Below are 19,433 nucleotides of genomic sequence, written 5' to 3' on the forward strand. Positions count from 1 at the left end.
TGCAGTCATTTACAGCTGCAGATAGATTGTGCCTGTAGGGGGAAGCTCTTCGCCCTGTGAGAGCTCCTCTCCAGCACTCCTAGTTTGGTAATATCATCAGTGCTAGAAAGGAGTGGGGTTGGGGGGGGGGAGGAGGAGAAAGTTAGGACAAAAAAGAAAAAGATAAGGAGGGAGAGGACTGTGGGTTTTTTTGGTGTTCTCTGAACGTGGTGGTTTTTAATTAGTTTAGGGAAATTTTATTTATTTATTGTTTATAGAATGTTTATGACAAGAAATGTTATTCCTTTTTGCAAATGTTTTATTTGTGATGCAATATGTTGCTTTTAAGTGTTTAGACCAGGTTTATGTGTCTCAAAGTGGCTGCTTTTCTATGGGCAGGCCAGGTTTGTTGCAAGGCAGTGTGTTTCACCCTCCTTGTTTAGGTAATTCTGAGGTGGTTGATGGTTCTGTGAGTGCCTGTCTTTTATAATTTTCCACATTGCCATGATGGTTTTTATTCCAGTGACTTTGTCTTTCCTGTTCTTAGGCTTAGGGAAAAAAAACTGGTTTCATTGGCAGTCTTTTTTTTTGGCGGGGGGGGGGGATTTTTATTTTTTTGGTGTTTTCCTAGCACTGTCATAGTTTGTGGGTGTGGGTGGGTATGTAATGTCCCACAGTTATCTATGCATTAATAATGATCTAATAATATTAATAATATCTAGTAATTAGTAATGTCTAGTAATAACATTGTCTTGGCCACTCCCAACTGGTCACATGGGTGGCAGGCCACTCCCATCCGGTCACATGGGCGGCAAGCCACTCCCAACTGGTCACATGGGCAGCAAGCCACTCCCACAAAGGGGGCCACGCCCACAGAGTAGGTTCGAACAATTTTTGAAACCCACCCCTGGACCAGAGTCAAATGCATATAAAAAGGTTGTATAATATATTGATAGAAATAGATTCTGAAACAGAGTTAGTTAAAGATTGTATGATAAAATGGGCACAAAACTTTGAAGAACCAATAATGATGGAAACATGGGAAAAGATTTGGGTAAGAAATGTGAAATTTACGCGAGCTCAAAACTTGAGAGATAATTTTTATAGGATGTTTTATAAATGGCATTTAGATCCCAAAAAGCTAGCTTGTATGTATCCAAATTTCCAATCCAAATGTTGGAGATGTGATTGTGTTGATGCTATGTATTATCATGTATGGTGGACTTGTAAAAAAGTTAAAGCATTTTAAATAAAAATATGGTGGATTATTCAAAATATTTTTAAAAAGAGGATAAAATTTACTCCTCAGTTGTTCTTGTTAGGTATAATTACAGACTGCACAGTTATAGAGACTAATTTGATTCTGAACTTAATAACGGCAGCAAGATTGTTGGTGGCGCAGTACTGGAAGAAGGAAGAATTGCCTACTATTCAAGAATGGACATTAAAAGTAGTAAATTTAGCAGAGATGGCCAAAATCTCAGCATATTTGAAGGACCATTCAGATGAGAAATACAAGCTGGAATGGAGAAGATGGATTGATTACATTCAAAATAAATATCAGACTAAGAAATTTCAATTAGCTTATGAATGAATGAACAAGGAATGTCATAATTTATCTAAAGTTAGCTTAATAAAAGGGGAGTTAAAGTAAAAGAGGAGCTGGGATGCTATAGTTAGTTAGGTTATGTTAGTGTTTATACCCTGTATTTTCCTCTGGGAGGTTGGGGGAAGGGAGGGTTGGAGGGGGGGCAGGGTTGGGGTGTGAAGAGGAAATATCTGTAAAATTTATTAAAACTTTTCAATAAGAAAAAGAAAAAACAATAGACAATCACAGAGAATATACATATCAATTAAATGCATAAAATATCAAAAATATTAAACCTTACCACACCTTGTCAACAAAGGGGAAGCATGAGATAGTATTTGTCTTTCAAGAAAGACAAAGTATAGTAAAACACAAAGACCATGACCCCAACTACAGTTACCAATACAAGGGGTGTCAACTCCTTCTGGGGTCCCAGCCATGGGATCGGCCCCAACTGTTTTGCTCAAAGGCACAAATCCATACAAGTGCATAGTTTGCATATATATATATATATAATTTTCACAGTTATCAATGGCTCAGCAGGATTACAAACATTTCTGGTAAATTTTGAAATCATCCGAGCGGAAAACTTTGGTTCCTATCTTTTTCTTCTGGAACCTGCTGTCATCCATAGGACCTATGAAATCTAATAGATCAATGGGCTATGTTTCTTCATTCTCAGAGATATAAATGTAAACAAAAAATGTATATAAATAGTACATCTCAAAATTATAATCAAAAAGGAAAAAGTAGCCACACATCTTCACCCTTGGACCTTCAGGGTTTTGGAGAAACAAGCAGGTCACCTGTTTCCCCTGGAAGATTAAAAGGGGAGGGGCTGCTGGACCTTCAGGGGGAAATCTTCCATTGGGGCAGGGGCTGTAACAGAAAAGTCACACTTCCGAGGACCTACAAGGGGGCAAAGCTTAAGGAGAGAGACCTGAACTGTGCCCACCCTATCTCATGGGTCCCTCAAATAAGGGGGCTTTGTCTCTGCATGGAAGGGATGGGAGACCACCAGGAACAATCAGAACAGGAGGCTGACTATTTTAGCACCTAGAAAGATGTGCAACCCACATCCTTCTGTTAAGGAAACCATATTGGGGTTGAGAGTGGTTGCCTTCCCCCCAAAAGAGGGTTTGCTTTTAGTGGAGGAAATAAAAATAGCAAAAGGAGGTTGCACCCTCCCTGGTCACTGTCAAAGGCTCAATTTGGTCCTGAAATGATCTGAGTTTGACCCAGATCGTGTGCAAAAAGTGAGGGCAAAGGCCCTTGTAGTATTCCCCAGGTCCCACTCACATCTTCGTGCAAAATTCCACTGAATTCGAGGTTGCATAGTTTGGCTGAGAGTTGCAAAGACCCCAGGGAAAGGGATAATTCCTCAAATCCACACACACACACACACACACACACACACACACACAAAGAGAGAGACAGACAGACAGACATATACTGTGCAAAATCCATGCAATCCACACCCAAGCCATAGTGCAAGGCCAAACGGAGGTCACATGGAGAACAGGCTGGAAGTCATGTAAACAGCAGCCACAAAGTGACAGTACCTGCATGGCAGGGAAAAATGTGTGGTTGTTTCTAACACTGCATTGTGCAAATCTTGGTCTAAGGAGGAATGTGCTGGTATTACTCCTTAGGAGGAAAGAGGCAATGGACCAACCTCCATTGTGCCTCCTTCTGTTCAGCCCTACTCAACAGGTTCTTCTCATCCTTTCTGATCAGTTGCAGCTTCAATCCTTCTTCCTGGGCTTCTGGCTGAGTCTGTGAGCCCTCCAGCTGCAGCTGCGTCTCTCCCCTTTGCTCTCCAACCAGGTGCTCATCCACTTGTTCCTCTGAGGTTCCTGGGCCCACTTCTTCCTCCAGCCCCTCCATTCCTGGCTTTGGGGCATCAGCATCTTCCTCTGGTCCCCCCTCTGAAATCTCCAGAGCTGCTCCTTCCACCTTGTCTGAACAAGCATCTGGGGAAGCCATCAGAGGTCTTTTCTCACCTTCCCTTAGCTCTATCTTCTCCCCACAGCCATCCTGTAGGGAAGAAAGCAACCAAAGAAGATAAAACTTTGCACTGCCCTTCCATATAAACAGGTCCTCCCTAAGAGAGGGATCTTCTAAGAAGAGGTCAGCCCTTTTCTCCCCAGTGTTTCCTTCCTCTTGTCTCTCTTGTACCTCCAGCTCATCATCACCAAGAAGCCTTTATCCTAGAGGGCCTCCCCCTGTTTTTCCAGCTCATCCTCTCTTTCTCCCCACCAGTCCTTCCTGGACAGAAATCCCCCATTTTCCCAGGGTGTCCCACTTCCTGCTATTAGCCCCTTTCCTGTCTCACTCTCCTTCCTTGGAGCCGGAGGGCCAGAGGAGATGAGCTTTGACTGATTTTTCCTTGCATAGGAACCAGATCAGAAGGTCCCCAAGAGGAGGGGCTGAGCCCCAGAGGAGCCCCAGACAGCCCACCATCCCTCCATGGCTGCCCTGGGAAGACTTTGAGGATGAATTCCCCACCCCAAATGAAGTCCAGGCAGAAGAAGAACATCATGGCTTCAAAATCTAAGGAACAAGTTTGGTCAAAACTCAACAGCACTTTTTCATGCAGCTGTTGATAAAAATAGGATCACCAACATGATCGCCAACGTCTGATGACAGATATGGAAGAAGGAAGAAGGAAGAAGGAAGAAGAAGAAAGAAGAAGAAAGAAGAAAGAAGAAAGAAGGAAGAAGAAAGAAGAAGAAGAAAGAGAAAGAAAGAAAGAAGAAGAAGAAAGAAGAAGAAAGAAGGAAGAAGAAAGAAAGAAAGTAGTAGTAGTAGTAGTAGTAGTAGTAGTAGTAGTAGTAGTAGTAGTAGTAGTAGTAGTAGTTTTGTCTCTTAAATAGACTTCAGCAATAGTGAGGCTCACATCTGATATCATTTTGGGTGGGAACATCACCTGTGATTGAATCTCATCTTCAGTGGTAGAAGTAGAGGAAGAACAACAGTTTTCTAAAGGAAGGTGATCAAGGCAAGTTGTCATTGCCTGATGGAGTTTTTTCCTGTAGTTCAGCCCAAAGTCTAATAAATGGCAAAGAGAGAAGATAGTTAGTTTATTTCTGGGGCAGCAGCTCCTGCCTGAGATGGATTTAAGATGAAGACCCCAAGGGGCCCAGGTGGTAAAATTGCCTGGATTATAACTCAGCATCTTGATTTGCTTATCTACATATAAAATATAAAAGCAAAATACCACTCATGCATCATCATGAAATCTCCAGAACCATAAAGCCTACAAACTTGAAATTTGGCACGTATGTTCCTCTTGGCTTCTAGATGCTCACTAAGAAAGGATTTTTTGAAGTGAACATCAGATCATTAGTATTTTTTATAGTATTACTAGCTGAAAACCTGTGCTCCGCTACAAAATTATGTGATTGGGCTTCATAAAATGACACTTACAGCTTGAAAATAAATGAGTAGTTACGAGCGTCCTCGCCCCTTCTCTCCCTCAGGCTTGCCCCACAGAAGCCTCAGTGATGATATTTTAGCCTCCAATCCCCTAATTATCCTGATTGAGACACTAGAAAGAGTGCGGAGAAGAGCAATTTTTCATACTGTGGTGACCAAAACTGGATGCAGTGCCCTAGGTGTTGTCTTACTAGAGCGTTATAGAGTGGTATTAGTACCTCATTTGATCTTGATTGTATCCCTCTGTTAGGGCAATTCAGCTCATTGTACTGACTCTTTTAGCCGCTACTGCACACCGCAGCTTCCTTCCAGGCAACAGGAAGGTGGAACATTCTGAGATTTACAGGAAGTAGAAAAATGGCTGCCTTGTTTCTCCTTCCTTTCTGACTCTCATTCAGAATGCTGCTTATGGGGAAGAGTCTTGTGGGGATCCTGGCTGCAACTCTCAGGGAGACCCTCTCCCACCCACGTGAGCTCAATCAGCACAGAAAGACACAGGACTTGGAGGGGAGGTCAATGGATGCATTTCACTTACAGATCAGGAAGAAAATCACAGCTCCCAAGATTATGATCATCACAACTCCCACCAAATGAAATAACCACATATCTAAAGAAAGAGAAACATGGTTCTGGTTAGACAGATGCTGACTTCCCTGACATGGAGTTCCTAAGCAATGGAAGCATTTGCCAACCTGAACTGGCCTCCAGACAATTCCCCCACCTGAAGGAAGCCCCCAATCCCCCTGAGGCTGAAGCGGGAAGAGCAAGAGCTTCCAAGAGCCAAGGTGGCGCAGTGGTTAAATGCAGCACTGCAGGCTACTGCTAGATCAGCAGTTCAGCGGTTCAAATCTCACCGGCTAAGGGTTGACTCAGTCTTCCATCCTTCCGAGGTGGGTAAAATGAGGACCCAGATTGTTGGGGGCAATATGCTGACTCTCTGTAAAACCGCTTAGAGAGGCCTGAAAGGCCTATGAAGCGGTATATAAGTCTACTGCTAAGTCTACTGCTATTGCAAATGGCCTTGAAGTGGCAAAAAAGGAGACACAACCAAGGCAATAGTCAGATAAGGAGGAGATTTCAGTCTGGGCCAAGAGATCAGCTTAAGGACATGTGTCAAACAGGCCCTTCCCTAGTTCACCTGAAGATAAATGGAGGGAGGCAGAAGCATTTTCAGATTGACAGATTGTACCTGACATTGGCTTCTTATTCTGGTCTCCCTTGCTGGGCTGACAAAGGGCCAACCTCCCTCACTGAAAATGGCATTGATTGAACCATCCTACAGTGGTGAACAATCTACTTCCACATTTATTTTTATTGATGTATTTTATTTAATAAATTTATATGCCACCCATCTCACCACGAGATGACATATTGCAAATGCTGAGCCTCTCACCTGTTTCCTCCTCCCATGCCAAGACCAGGGGCTCGTCCAAGCCCTCGTGCTCGAGGTGACACCGAAAACGGTTCCTCTCCTTGGGGTCGATCTCAATGCTGAGCTGGACATTATAGGTTCCATCTGAGTTGGGGGTCACGTTCCTTTGGAGGGTCTCGTATTCACAGACCTCTCCATCCCTCGTCCAGGTAGCCTGGATCTCCTTGGGGTAGAAGCCAAAGGCCTGGCAGATGAGGACCTCCAGGCTGTCATTCACCACCTTGCGGGTCACTTTCCCCGCTCGGGGCTCTGCAGAAACAGCAACAACAGAGTTCTCAGGATTTTTAGTTTCTGGAAAGATTATTTAATAATAGGGAAGACTTCCTTTGGCCATCGTCTCCCTCTCCTCTCCTGAACCTCTGGGTCACTGAACTCTTTAGATTCATTTTTGAAAGGGACACGTAGACTTTGGGATAAAGTTCTCACTCTGGCCAAAGTAATTGCAATGCTTGGGCTTCCAGTTGAGTTTTGGCACCCTAAGTTAAATTTGTTCAAGTTGTCCCAAGTGGTAATTGGGAAGAGAATCAATTTTTGGTTCTGCCCCAAGTGCAGGAGGTAAAAATTAGATTTCCTCATGAAAATGAAGCTGGATCTCAACTTTGCTATCTGGCTCCTTTGGTTTCCTTTTCTTTTCCTTTGAAGAACTTCGCTTTTGAGGGGTGAGGTTTTGGAACTTCTTTTCCCTATTGTTGTAATGCCCCCAGTTTCTTTTGGTAAATGCCCAGATCACTTTCTGCCAGGCACGTGAAGGATGACTTGGCTGTGCAGGGCAGAAAAACACGAGAAGAGGAAGGAGCCTAGAAAAAAATACACAACCTGAGCCCATTTGGCCACTCACCTGTCTTATTCCGGTAGGAGAGGCATTTCTCTAACCACTCAAGGCAGTTCTTCTCCAGGAAAACGTCAATTCTCCCAGACCTCGCTGGATTCTTCTCCCACTCCTCCTTGACCTTCTGGGCTTTGGGTTGAGCTGGGACCCATCTGAGGGTCTCCTTATTGAAGCTGATGAAGTCCTTCCCATTGTAGCCATAGCGGAAGAACCCTCCTTTGCTCCCGTCTTCCCTGAGTTCACAGCCCAAAGTCCCCTGCCAGATGTGAAGCCCTGAAATACACAAAGAGGGATAAGAATAGTCCAGAATTGCTCTCCCTAGGGCCCCCCCACCAGTAATTGAAATGTTTACTTCTCCCCCATCCAGGGGAGGGGAAACAGATCTTTCCTCCCCCCTTTCTTTCAATGGTCTTTTCTGTGATCTGGGGCCCACACTTGGTCTTTTTGATGTGGGGCTAGAAGATCATGAAGACCCCGAGAGAGAAGATCTTGGTTTCCTTTGCAGGAAAGGCTCTCCCATCCTCATGCTCTTTACAGCCATTGGTCAAGGGCAGAAACAATACCCTCCTTTCCTGGGAAGGAGTGGCAACTACTAAAACGGAACTGGCGGCAGCCACTTTTCCATTTCTCAGTTGCCACACAGGAATGGCGGGGGGGGGGGGGAGGTTTGGAAGGTCACTCCAACCCAGACATAACACATAATTGTCCCGTAGGAACCAAGGTCATCTCCAGAGGCGGAGAGGGAGAGGAGTGACCAAGAAGCTCTCCAATTAACCCAATTGGACAATGTTACATGTGACACTTGGGGAGGGAATCATTTACTCTTTTAATTATACTGAAACTGCGGGAAACATTTAGAGTTGGTTTTGCTTTCACCTGTGCCGATATTCTGTAGCCAATAAATAAGTTCTTTGAGGAAGGTTCCAGTCTCAGAATTATGATTTGGTTGGGTTCATTAGTCAGAATTTTGGCACAGGGTTTATCTCAACCCCCTAAGCTCCCAGCCTCCAAATTTCTGTTCTTTGCCTGCTTGCCTCTTTTCCCATTAACCAAAGTGACAAGAGGTGGGAAAGTGAGATTTGAGGGAGAATTTGGAACTTGAAAGCTGATCTGCCTTTGCTTCAAGGTTCAAGGTTCATTTTATTTATATGCCGCCCTATTCCCAGCGGGACTCAGGGCGGCGCACAAACCCAAGGGAGTGGAAGGGGAACACAAAGAACTACAACAGAAAAGGTACAGGGGAATTTAAAAGACAACCAACAGTCACACGATTCGAGAGGGAAAGGGAACTCATCGACCCCAGGCCTGCTGACACAGCCAGGTTTTAACGGCTTTTCGGAAGGCCTGGAGAGAGGTGAGGGTCCGAATCTCTGCGGGGAGCTCGTTCCAAAGAGCTTACCTCCAGTTGGGGGGTTGAGTTTTGATAACAACTCCAGGTCAACTGTGAACACCATCTCAGATACCACAATTGTGTTTGCCTCCTCCACCTCCATCCAGGGCACCAGAGGAACCATGTTCCCGGTGGAAAAGTTATATCGAGCGATGGGCTGGTCATCCAGGTGGACCATGTAGCTGAACTGGGGCACCCTCTGGCTGGACTCTGACACCTTCAGGAAGGAATAGGACAGGGAGTGCCTGGAGGAGCCTGGAAGGGGAAGAGGGTTACAATCAAGATCAAGTGAGCTACTAATACCACTCTACAAAGCCTTAATAAGACCACACCTTGAATACTGCATCCAGTATCTTTTTATCATATGTGGTGGTTGTGTACAATAGCCAAGGAATTTTGGTGTCAGATAAAGACATGGTTGGTGTTAGGGATGTAACCCTAGTCTTGGCTTGGCAATGTATATGTATAAGCCATGATTATAACAAATGTATCTGTTACTTTAAATGCTAGAGAGATGTAATTGGATGCTGTTGTTTAAGCAGCCATAAAAGGAGGAAGGAACTATTACGGTTTCTCCGGATGCTCCTGATTGTTCCTGATAGTTACTGACTGTTACTGTATGAGCTTAGCATTGGGAGAGAAGACTGTGTATTGGATGGTAGCTACTCTGTATAGTAGTTACCAATCTACATGGTGAATTGTGAGTTGAGCAACTGTAACTTCAACGTATTGTAAATAGACTGTGCATTCAAGACTTCTTATAGTCTGTTTGGAGACTATTTATTCTATTTTTTTAGGCAAGTAAAGCTATTATTTGTTTTACCTTTGGTGGCTGTGAGTGACTATTCAGTGGCTTATTCGTTACTAACTTCTGCTGCAGAACTCTAGTCTCCTAACGGGGATAGACTTAATAGTTGGAAGAGATGTTAGGACAAAAGATACATTTAAAACCAGAACTATTACTATTAGGAATAATAAAAAAATATAGTAAAGGAGTGACATATTTAATACTGCATGTAATAACTGCAGCAACATTGGTATATGCGCAAAATTGGAAAAACAGAGATGCCCCCCCCCACCCTGAAGAAGAGGTAACAAAGAAAATTTTGATCTCTGCAGAAATGGACAGATTGTCACTAGAAATCAAAAATAGAGATGAGACAGAATATTATGAAATTTGGAACAAAATGTATCAATGATTGGAAATGAGGAAAATGAATTGGAAAAGAATATTTGGAGGATTGTAAAATTGGAACTGGATAATACATAGATAAAATATATAAACGAGTGTAAGGGAGATGTCAATAGGATCAATGTAGCTATGTACGATAAGTAAAAACTGTATTTGTTGTTATATTAAAATATGTATGGAAATGACAAAGCCAGGAAGGTCACTATGTCCAGTTTATTCAATAATTTTAAAGAAAAAAATAGAATATTGCATCCAGTTTTGGTCACCACACTATAAAAAAAGATGTTGAGAGTCTAGAAAAAGTGCAGAGAAGAGCAACCAGGATGATGAGGGGACTGGAGGCTAAGACATACGATGGACGGTTGCAGGAACTGGGCATAGCTAGTCTAGTGAAGAGAAGGACCAGGGGAGACATAATAGCAGTCTTCCAATATGAGGGGCTGCCACAGAGAGGAGAGGGTCCAAGAGCTTGTCTAAAGGCCAGACAACTAACAATGGATGGAAACTGACCACGGAGAGATTCAACCTACAGTAGAAATAAGGAGAAATTTCCCGACAGTGAAAATAATCAACCAATGGAAACAGCTTGCCTTTGGAAGTGTGGGGGCTTCACCACTGGAGACTTTCAGGAAGAGATTGGACTGCCATTTGTCAGAAATGGTGTAGGGATTCCGGCTTGAGCGGGGGTTGGACTAGATGACCTATAAGGTCCCTTCCTACTCTGTTAATCAGTCAAAGGGTGAAAGACAGGCTTAGGAGGGTCTGCAGTACCAGCTCCTCCCTCAATGCTATTGTGAAAAGCAGCTCTCTAACAGAAGATCAACTATCTGCTCTACTTTGGATGATTCCAGTCATGAGATTAACCCTGGAAAGTGGCCATAGGAGACCCCAGCGGCTCTTGGTTGACTTTGGAAACACCTGGACATGGCCACATCAGGTGAGGGGACCCTCAGGGCTCACACAACTTCTTCTGGGCCTGACCCCATTGGTGCCTACATGCCAATGACCTGAAGGACAGGAGCTGCTTGGCACTTCACCTGAGTAGGGAGACTTCCTGCTCCTGGAAGCTCCACCACTTTTCATCAAACTAGACATACCCAGTTCCTGCAACTGTTCTTCATATGTTTTAGCCTCCAGTCCCTTAATCCTCTTTGTTGCTTCTTCTAAGGAAGAAGCAGCTTCGTCCTCCAACCGCCCACTTCTTCATTTTGTCCCTCACTCCCCTTCCTTGACTCCTGCTCCATTGCAGCTGCCAAAAAAAACCCCTACCTTGAAAATATGCGCTGGTGCTTATTTTGGGGACCAAAAAATATAAGGCCAGGTCTTATTTTGGGGAAAACATTGTATCTTCAACCACGAGATAACTTTCAAGAGATTAAATATTTGCAGGAAAATCTACAGATAGTTCTCGACTTACAACACTTCATTTAATGAACGTGCAAAGTTACAGTACTGGCAATAATCATTTATGACTGTTTTTCACAATTATGGCCACTGGAACATCCCCATGGTCGCATGATCAAAATTCAGATGCTTGGCAATTGGTTCATATTCATGATGGTCATGATATCCTGGGGATCCTGTGATCCCCTTTTGCGATCTTCTGACAAGCAAAGTCGATGGGGAATCCAGATTCACTTAACAGCTGGGTTGTGAACTTAACAATTGCAATGATTCACTTAGCAACAGTGACAAGAAAAATCACAATGGAAAAAACTCACTTAACAAGTTTTTCTTATTTAGCAACATAAATTTTGGGGTTAATCTGGCCATAGGTCAAGGACTACCCACATTGAACCACAAGCGCTTGGGAGATATCCTCAGTGGAGACTTATGATTTTGAGGACTGAGGTGCTGTGGTTTGGAAAGATCCCGTTTATAATCGATGAAAGAAATGTCCGTCTGGGTTCGGCTCCAAGTGGGGAAAAAGACACTGGAGACATGGAGGCTGCTTGGAAAGATGGTTTATTGGTGGACAGGACCACATGGCTTGAGCCCTTAACAGAAAAGGTGATCACATGCTTCAATGTTGGTGGAGAAAAGAGAAGGAAGGACTGAGATGCTGAAAGTCCCTGGTTTTATGCCGTCTCTGGCCTTTGATCTTGATCTTGTATTCTGATTGGTTGTCAGACTCCCATGAGGCCATGCAGGGGCAACTCTCTAGGCTGCGTTTTGAATCCAGGTTTGGTTGAGCTCTCAGATGCCATGTGGTGAGTTGGGTAAAGGGCCAATATTATCATGCCTTAATTCCATCCCCCTGGAGCTGAAGTGGAGAAGTCTTTATTATGTAAAGGGACTACTTGGCCTTCTTAATGGCCCATTGACCAAGTGGGGATGGGCAGGAAGCTACAGGCAGCTATTCTGTCTTTTAAAACATGTTTCTTTCTTTTCACATCCAGAGAAATATTCTGCCTTTTCAATATTTCCTAGGCTATTTCATTTTTCTGGGAGAGGGCTGGGTGATAACTTCCCACAATCCCTCCTTTTTTCCTACATAATTTTAAGGAAAAGTAAGGACAATAAAACTGGAAGGAGTTATTTTTATTATTAAGATTCAATCAAAGGTATTTGACTGTAGATACATCGGTGACAATGGTGGTAGTGGGTTCTTGGAAAATTAAAAGCCATTTGTGGACTTTCTGTGAGTTAAGAACAATAATTAATAGATTGTGTACAGAGGATTTGGAAGCTTAGCTTTGTTGTTGGGATTACCTAACTTTTTTTTCTTCAGTAGGCAGATGGAAGGTCAAATTGGTTGATTGACATCTCTGGTTTTTTTTTTAATGTTAAATACTAATTTAGTGAATATAGATTGTCAGCTACCGAGCATTTAATAGTGACCAGCTGATTAAATGTCACGGTTCCAAATAGCATCTTCCATAAAATAAAAATCCGAGGCAAAAGTTTCCTCAAAACTCCAAGTTACAGTAAAATTTTCATCTGTAAGAAGATGCAAGGAGGATGATTCAGCAATTCAGGCATCGCCTCTTTAAGACTCTGAATGGGGTCCATGCAAGCCATTTACCTTTTTAAGAGGTGTCTATATATAGGTGGCCATTAGAGGGAGTCTGTTGCTATCCTATTTCTCTGAGAATGCCTTTCTTTGGAAAAGATTAGTAAGTGGCACAAATATTTAAGAGTTACTAATAACATTTACTTGGTCATCCATTTAATTTAGTGGCATTTATTTCTAAGAATCACCATAGTCTGATAAGAGTAAGCACTGTAATAATTATTCTTTCAGCAATATTTGTTCACAAGCCTCCTTCTATAGGAAATGGTTTAGACAGCACATCTAGCCACACAGGATGGATGTAGCCGACCACAAATTGTTCTTGACACCTGTAGAATTTGCTTGTTTTGTACTTGCTTGAAAACGCTAAGTAGGTTTCATTAGTTTCATTACACGTGAAACTTAGGAAACACGCAGTTATCAATTCTGTTATTGGTCCAGATGCATAATTTGTAACCAATGACATTTGCAATGTTTGAAAACCTCATTTGCGTATGAAAGTTTATATATTCAGCCTTGCTACGTAATAAAGTTGTCATGTCATGTCATGTCATTCACCCAGAGAGATCTCGTGTCCTCAAGTTCTTTCTAGGATTAGCTTCGTGGGTGACCCCCCTTTATTGTTGTGCCCAGCACTGTTCCCTCTAAGGTGCGCGGCCGCGCGGCCGCGCACATGGCAAGAAACCCCCGCGCAGAGGTTTCTAACTCCCGCGCAGAGGTTTCTTTCAAAGCAAACGTGGGGGAGTCCTTTGCAGGCGGCTAGAACTGGCCGCCCGCAAAGGACCTTCCCAAACTTGTTTCAGCGGCAGCTCTCAGCCTGGCGGCAGCGTCACTCAGACTGTGGAAGGAGGGGGAGGAGGAGGGAACTAAAGAGAGCTTTTACCGAGTCTGCGCCCCACAGCCAGGACTGTCCTTGCGCCCCTCAAGCCGCGTTTCTTCCCCGCAAAGCCCTTCGGGCAACCCGAGAGTTCCTTTTGGCGCCAGAAGGGCTTTGCAGGAAGAAACGCGGCGTTTCTTCCTGCAAAGCCCTTCTGGCGCCAAAAGGAACTCTCGGGTTGCCCGAAGGGCTTTGCGGGGAAGAAACGCGGCTTGAGGGGCGCAAGGACGGTCCTGGCTGTGGGGCGCAGACTCGTTAAAAGCCTCTCTTTGGTTCCCTCCTCCTCCTCCTCCTCCTCCTCCTCCTCCTCCTCCTCCTTTCTGGAGCCCCTTCCTCAAAGATTTGGTACCAAAGCAATGGCGGTGAGGAAGTTGTGTCTTTTGGATTTTGCACTGTTGTCTTTTCAATGGTTCTCAGACTGGTTGAACCTTTAGCAGCTGGGGTGATATTCTTTACTGTTAAGGTTACAATTGGATGTGTTGGACAAATCTTAAAAGATGAAACTTTTATTAAAACGTTTGACTTAACTAAAAACGTCTTCCTTTTTCTTCTTCTTCTTAAATATGATTTATTTATTTATTTTTACTTCAGAAGTTTGATGACCATTGTACAAACTAATCCAACCTAAATGTAGAGGAGGAGAAGAAGGGGGGGGGATTTAAAAAGAGCAGAGGAAAAAGAAAAGAAAGCATGAAGAAAACATAAAGAAAGGGATGGGAGGGAGGGAAGGAAGGAAGGCACTTTATGTTGAAACAGAAAATATTATATAAGGAAGAAAATGAAAATAACTTAGGAAGGAAGGAAGGAAGGAAGGAATTGCACTTAATATTGAAGGAAAAGAGAATGAAGGAAAAAGTATTGGAAGGATTGAAAGAAGGAAGGAGGAACAAAGAATTACACTTAATATTGAAATGGAAAAGAAAATATAATGAATGAAAGAAGAAGTATAGGAAGGGAAGGAAGGAAGAAAGAAAGAAACAAAGACTGTTGAAACAGAAAAGATAATATAAGGAAGAAAATGGAAAGACGTATAGGAAGGAAGGAAGGAAAAAAGGAAGACAATGTTGAAATGGAAAAGAATATAAGGAAGAAAATGGAAAAAAGTATAGGAAGAAAGGAAGAAATGTACTTAATATTGAAACAGACAAGGGAATGAAGGAAAAAATATTGGAAGGATTGAAAGAAGGAAGAAAGAATGGAAGGAACAAAGACAATGTTGAAATGGAAAAGAATATAAGGGAAAAAATGGAAAAATGTTAGGAAGGAAGAATTACACTTAATATTGAAACAATTGAATATAATGAAGGAAAAGGAAACAGGAATAAGGGAGGGCTGAAGAATTCTGGGAACTGAAGTCCACCCCTCGTAAAGTGACCAAGGCTGGGAAAAGAATCCGCACTAGGGACAATGCAAGCTATGCTTCACCCCGTCAGTCCATCTTAGCGTGCAAGAAAGACATCAGACAACGCCATAGTTGCTATGGTAGCATTTGGCTATGCGCAGCGATGCTCTCCTGGTCTTTATGGGTGGGAGGGGGGCAGTTGAGCTATGATGCTAATCCCCTCGTGGGAACACAGAGGGTGGGAGAAGAGAACCAAAGAACTTCAAACTCCAAGGTTCTGGAGTGGAGAATAAGGGGATCAACTTTGTCTAAATGATATTGACATATAAAGAACGGTTGTAGGAACTGGGTATGTCCAGTTTGATGAAAAGAAGGACTAGGGGAGACATGATAGCAGTCTTCCAATATCTCAGGGCCCAGGGTTGCTCCAAAGAAGAGGGAGTCAAACTATTCTCCAAGGCACCTGAAGGCTGGACAAGAAGCAATGGATGGAAACTAATCAAGGAGAGAAGCAACCTAGAACTAAGGATAAATTTCCTGACAGTGAGAACAATTAACCAATGGACCAACTTGCCTCCAGAAGTTGGGAATGCTCCAACACTGGAAGTTTTAAAGAAGATTTTGGATAACCGTTTGTCTTAAGTAGTGTAGGGTTTCCTGCCTAGGCAGGGGGTTGGACTAGAAGACCTCCAAGGTCCCTTCCAATTCTATTTCTATTGTATTCTCTATATTCTATTCTTTCTCTGTTCTATTCTAATCTCTTCTGAACTAAATGTTTATCTAGAACTCAAATAAATAGCTGCTTTTTGGTTTTATTTTTTTTAATATTTATCAGTCTCTCTTTTATTCCATACTTCTGGTTGAAAGACTATTCTATGTCATGCTAAACAAATGCATATTCTAGTGGCGGCGGGAGCTCGTTGGCATCTTCAGCAGCAGCCCTGCCTCCTGTGAAAAAACCGAAGATGGAGCAGATCCACGCAGATGACGTTGCTGCAACATGACTGGAGGAGGAATTCTGGGAGTTGAAGTCCACAAGGCTTAAAGCTGTCAGGTTTGAAGACCCCTGGGGTTTTTTTCCTAAAGGGTTAGGGGTGCGAGGGTCTTGTAACTTGACAGCTTTAAGACTTGCACGCTTCAATGCCAGAGTTTCTGAGCCAACATTTTGGTTGCTAAGCAGGACCGTTGTTAAGTGATACTGATATTATATAACACTTTTAATTAAGCGGGTACCTTGAATAAACATAACTTTGAGTTTCAAATAATACTGATTTCGTTGTTGTCTTAGATGACATCTGTGAAAAAAATTAAGGTGCTCAGGCATGAAAATGTGCCGCTCAAACACTATACTTTTCCGCTCACACTGAAAAAAAATTAGAGGGAACATTGGTGCCCAGGTGCCGCCCTGGAGCCGTTTCCTCCAGGGACGGACTGAGGCACTAACAGGAGTCCCTATATTTATCAGTATTCAAAGGGGGGGGGATGTTGTATGCATTCTGAAGGACTTTATTTTATTCAAAATATTAAAATCAAAAGGAAAAAAATGGACACAGAACAAAACTAAGCAAAAACATTAGGGGAAAATGTTAATTAAAATCAAATGACAAAAATGCTTATTATAAGCCCTAGTTGAACATTGAGAAATCTACTGCAACAATAGTAGCTATTTCCCCTTGCACAGCAGGTCCAAAATTTATAAGTTTGTACAATTATTTGCACCCAACTTGACCTGTCATAGATTACATACGTGAAAGGAAAATAGCTAACAGATTGAACAACAGCAAAGTTAAAATCTGAAGCATTCTCCCAGTTATTTTTTTACTTACAGAAAGTCTGCACAATTTCTTAATTACACAAATCACCCCATCGTTATCTCTGAGACCAGGGTTCTTAACGGTTCTTAATAGTGAAACCTTTCCTTAGTTTTTTTAATTAGGAAGTTTACCAACAACTGCATCCGATTGCCAAGTTCATAACACTCTATTGTAAACATTTCTGCAACCTGTCTTTTGGAATAATTGTCCTGGACAATCACCGCATTTCTCTTGCCAAGAAGATCTAGTCTAGGGCAGAGGGAGGGAGGGAGGGAAAGAAGGCAGAGAGAGGGAGATGGGAGAGAGGAAGAGAAAGAGAGAGGGAAAGAGAGAAAGAAGGAGAAGGAGAGAGAGGGAGAAAGAGAGGGAAGGAAGGAGAGAGAAAGAGAGAATAGAACAAGTCTTCGGTGCATAGGCTCTCAGTTAGTGGTGGGTTTCCATTTTTTTTGCTACCGGTTTGCTCGTGCACGCTCCTGAACGCTCACGCGCTCGCATGCACGCGCCATGCTTCTGCGCGTGCGTAGAAGCGTCTGGGGTGGGGGCGGAGCCTCCCGTCCCCGCTACTGCCGGTTAACCCAATCAGGCCGAACCAGGAACAACCCACCTCTGCCCCTCGGCGTACGTAACAGAACCATAAAATAGAATACATGCAGCAAGAATCACAACACTTAGGGACAGTCGTAGGAACTTTCACTCCTGGGGCAGAAATTCAGTCAGTAGAACGGATTACAAAGCAAACACCAACACTTATTTGTCCCACCCTATCAACTCATCCCTACATAACGCAATACAAACAAAATTGCATTGGGTGTATACAGATAGATCGCTTGTTCCTAAGTTGCTGGAACACACGATGGGTTTAAAAAAAAAACCAAGGAGACAATTCAGCCTGAGTGGAGGCGGAGGGGGAATGTGGGGAAGGGATCCAGGCAGGACACGCGTCCGTCCCCCCACCCCCACCCCCGCCTCGCTTTCAAGCCACATCGCAAATCCTTCCAAAAACTCACCGCGGCGGCCCCTCGGCGTGGTGGATCCCAGACCGGCCCAGAGGAACAATAGGAGCGCCACTTGCATCAGCATCGCCTTCGGCTACGCGTCTATGGCCGAAGACGAAGGTCTCCCCACATACCACATGTGCTCCAGAGAGGAGTTTTGCGGCGGCCACCGAGATTTACCAATCGCAGCACCGCTGCCACGCCCACGCGACGCCCAGCTCAACCTCCATCCCCGCCCTAAATCCGCTGATGCGCCACAGAAGACGACTCTGGAAGGTCGTAGTCGGACGTTGCCCTCCACACCCAAAGAAATCCCGCCTCCTTAAAGTTCTCACCAGCCAGGCTCAGCATGGAGAGGACCTGGTTCCGCCTGGTGTGTGAACGCAGAATAACAGAGTAAACAGATTAACAGAGTTGGAAGGGACTTTATAGGTCATGTAATCCAACCCCAATCCCCCCCCCTCAAGTAGGAGACCCTACACCATTTCTTACATAGGGCAATCCAATCCCTTCTTGAAAGCTTCCAGTGGTGAAGCTCTTACAACTCCCGAAGGCAAACTGTTGCACTGGTTGATTGGTCTCACTGTCTGAAACCTTCTCCTCATTTCCAGGTTAAATCTCTCCTTGATCATTATTCATTATTCCTTATCTGGCCTTCCGGTGCCTTGGAAAATAGCTTGACCCCCTCCTCTCTGTGGCAGCCCCTCAAATATTGGAACGCTGCTATTGTCAGATCCCTAAAAGTGATACTGCCATTCAATTGGGAGGAGGGGAGCCTGGGAGTTAACTCTATAATTAATAGAGTTAAATAAATCATGATGGAGATTGTTATAGTATCAGACAGTGAAGGTATTGGAAATTAAGCTAAGAATAGATTAAGTAATGTGGGAAGTTATCATCCAGCCCTCTCCCAGAAAAATGAAATATCCTGGAAAATATTGAAAAGGCAGAATATTTCTCTGGATATGAAAAGAAACATGTTTTAAAAGACAGAATAGTTGGCTGTAGCTTCCTGCCCATCCCCACTTTGTCAATGGGCCATTGAGAAGGCCAGATGAGTCCCTTTTACATAATAAAGACTTCTCCACTGCAGCTGCAGGGGGAAGGAATGTTGGAATTTTACTCAACTGACCACATGGCATCTGAGAACTCATCCATACCTGGATTCAAAACACAGCCTAGAGTGTAGCCCTGCATGGCCCCATGGGAGTCTGACAACCAATCAGAATACATTTCTTACACTGGAACAGGAAACAGAGAGGTGGGACTGAACAGGTTATAAAAAGCCTCCTTCAGCCCTTCTCTTGTGATCTTGGTCTGAGGGGTAGTGAGATCTTACCCCTGTCATGGTCGGACCACTACCTACTGAGGCTTGACTTTTGGAGACCAAACCCCCACTGTAGGGAGGAGGAACCGATTAGGTGGTTCCACCCCAGGCGACTTATGGACCCTTTGGGCTTTCAGACGGAGCTTGGAGTTATTCCTGATACCCTCGTCCGCAGTCCGGCGGAGACTCTAGTTGCTGCCTGGAACTCAGCAGCGAC

At 43.7% G+C, this 19,433-nt stretch overlaps 1 protein-coding gene across 1 annotated transcript; it reads right to left on the reverse strand.

Annotated features, from left to right (window-relative positions):
* Nucleotides 1-3,208: 3,208 nt before the first annotated feature.
* LOC148047173 (zinc-alpha-2-glycoprotein-like) lies at nucleotides 3,209-18,067 on the reverse strand. The gene is made up of 6 exons (XM_087707988.1): nucleotides 17,902-18,067; nucleotides 8,666-8,911; nucleotides 7,276-7,539; nucleotides 6,399-6,686; nucleotides 4,497-4,618; nucleotides 3,209-3,604 (listed from the first exon to the last, which is right to left on the reverse strand). Exons 1-6 carry the CDS (start codon nucleotides 17,972-17,974, stop codon nucleotides 3,209-3,211), a joined length of 1,389 nt encoding a protein of 462 aa, XP_087564114.1. The 5' UTR covers nucleotides 17,975-18,067.
* Between the last annotated feature and the right edge of the window lie 1,366 nt (nucleotides 18,068-19,433).

This window comes from Thamnophis sirtalis, unplaced genomic scaffold, assembly GCF_051295495.1.
Source record: "Thamnophis sirtalis isolate CommonGarterSnake01/CBP01778 unplaced genomic scaffold, rThaSir2_p1.2 scaffold_3, whole genome shotgun sequence".
Taxonomy (NCBI): domain Eukaryota; kingdom Metazoa; phylum Chordata; class Lepidosauria; order Squamata; family Natricidae; genus Thamnophis; species Thamnophis sirtalis.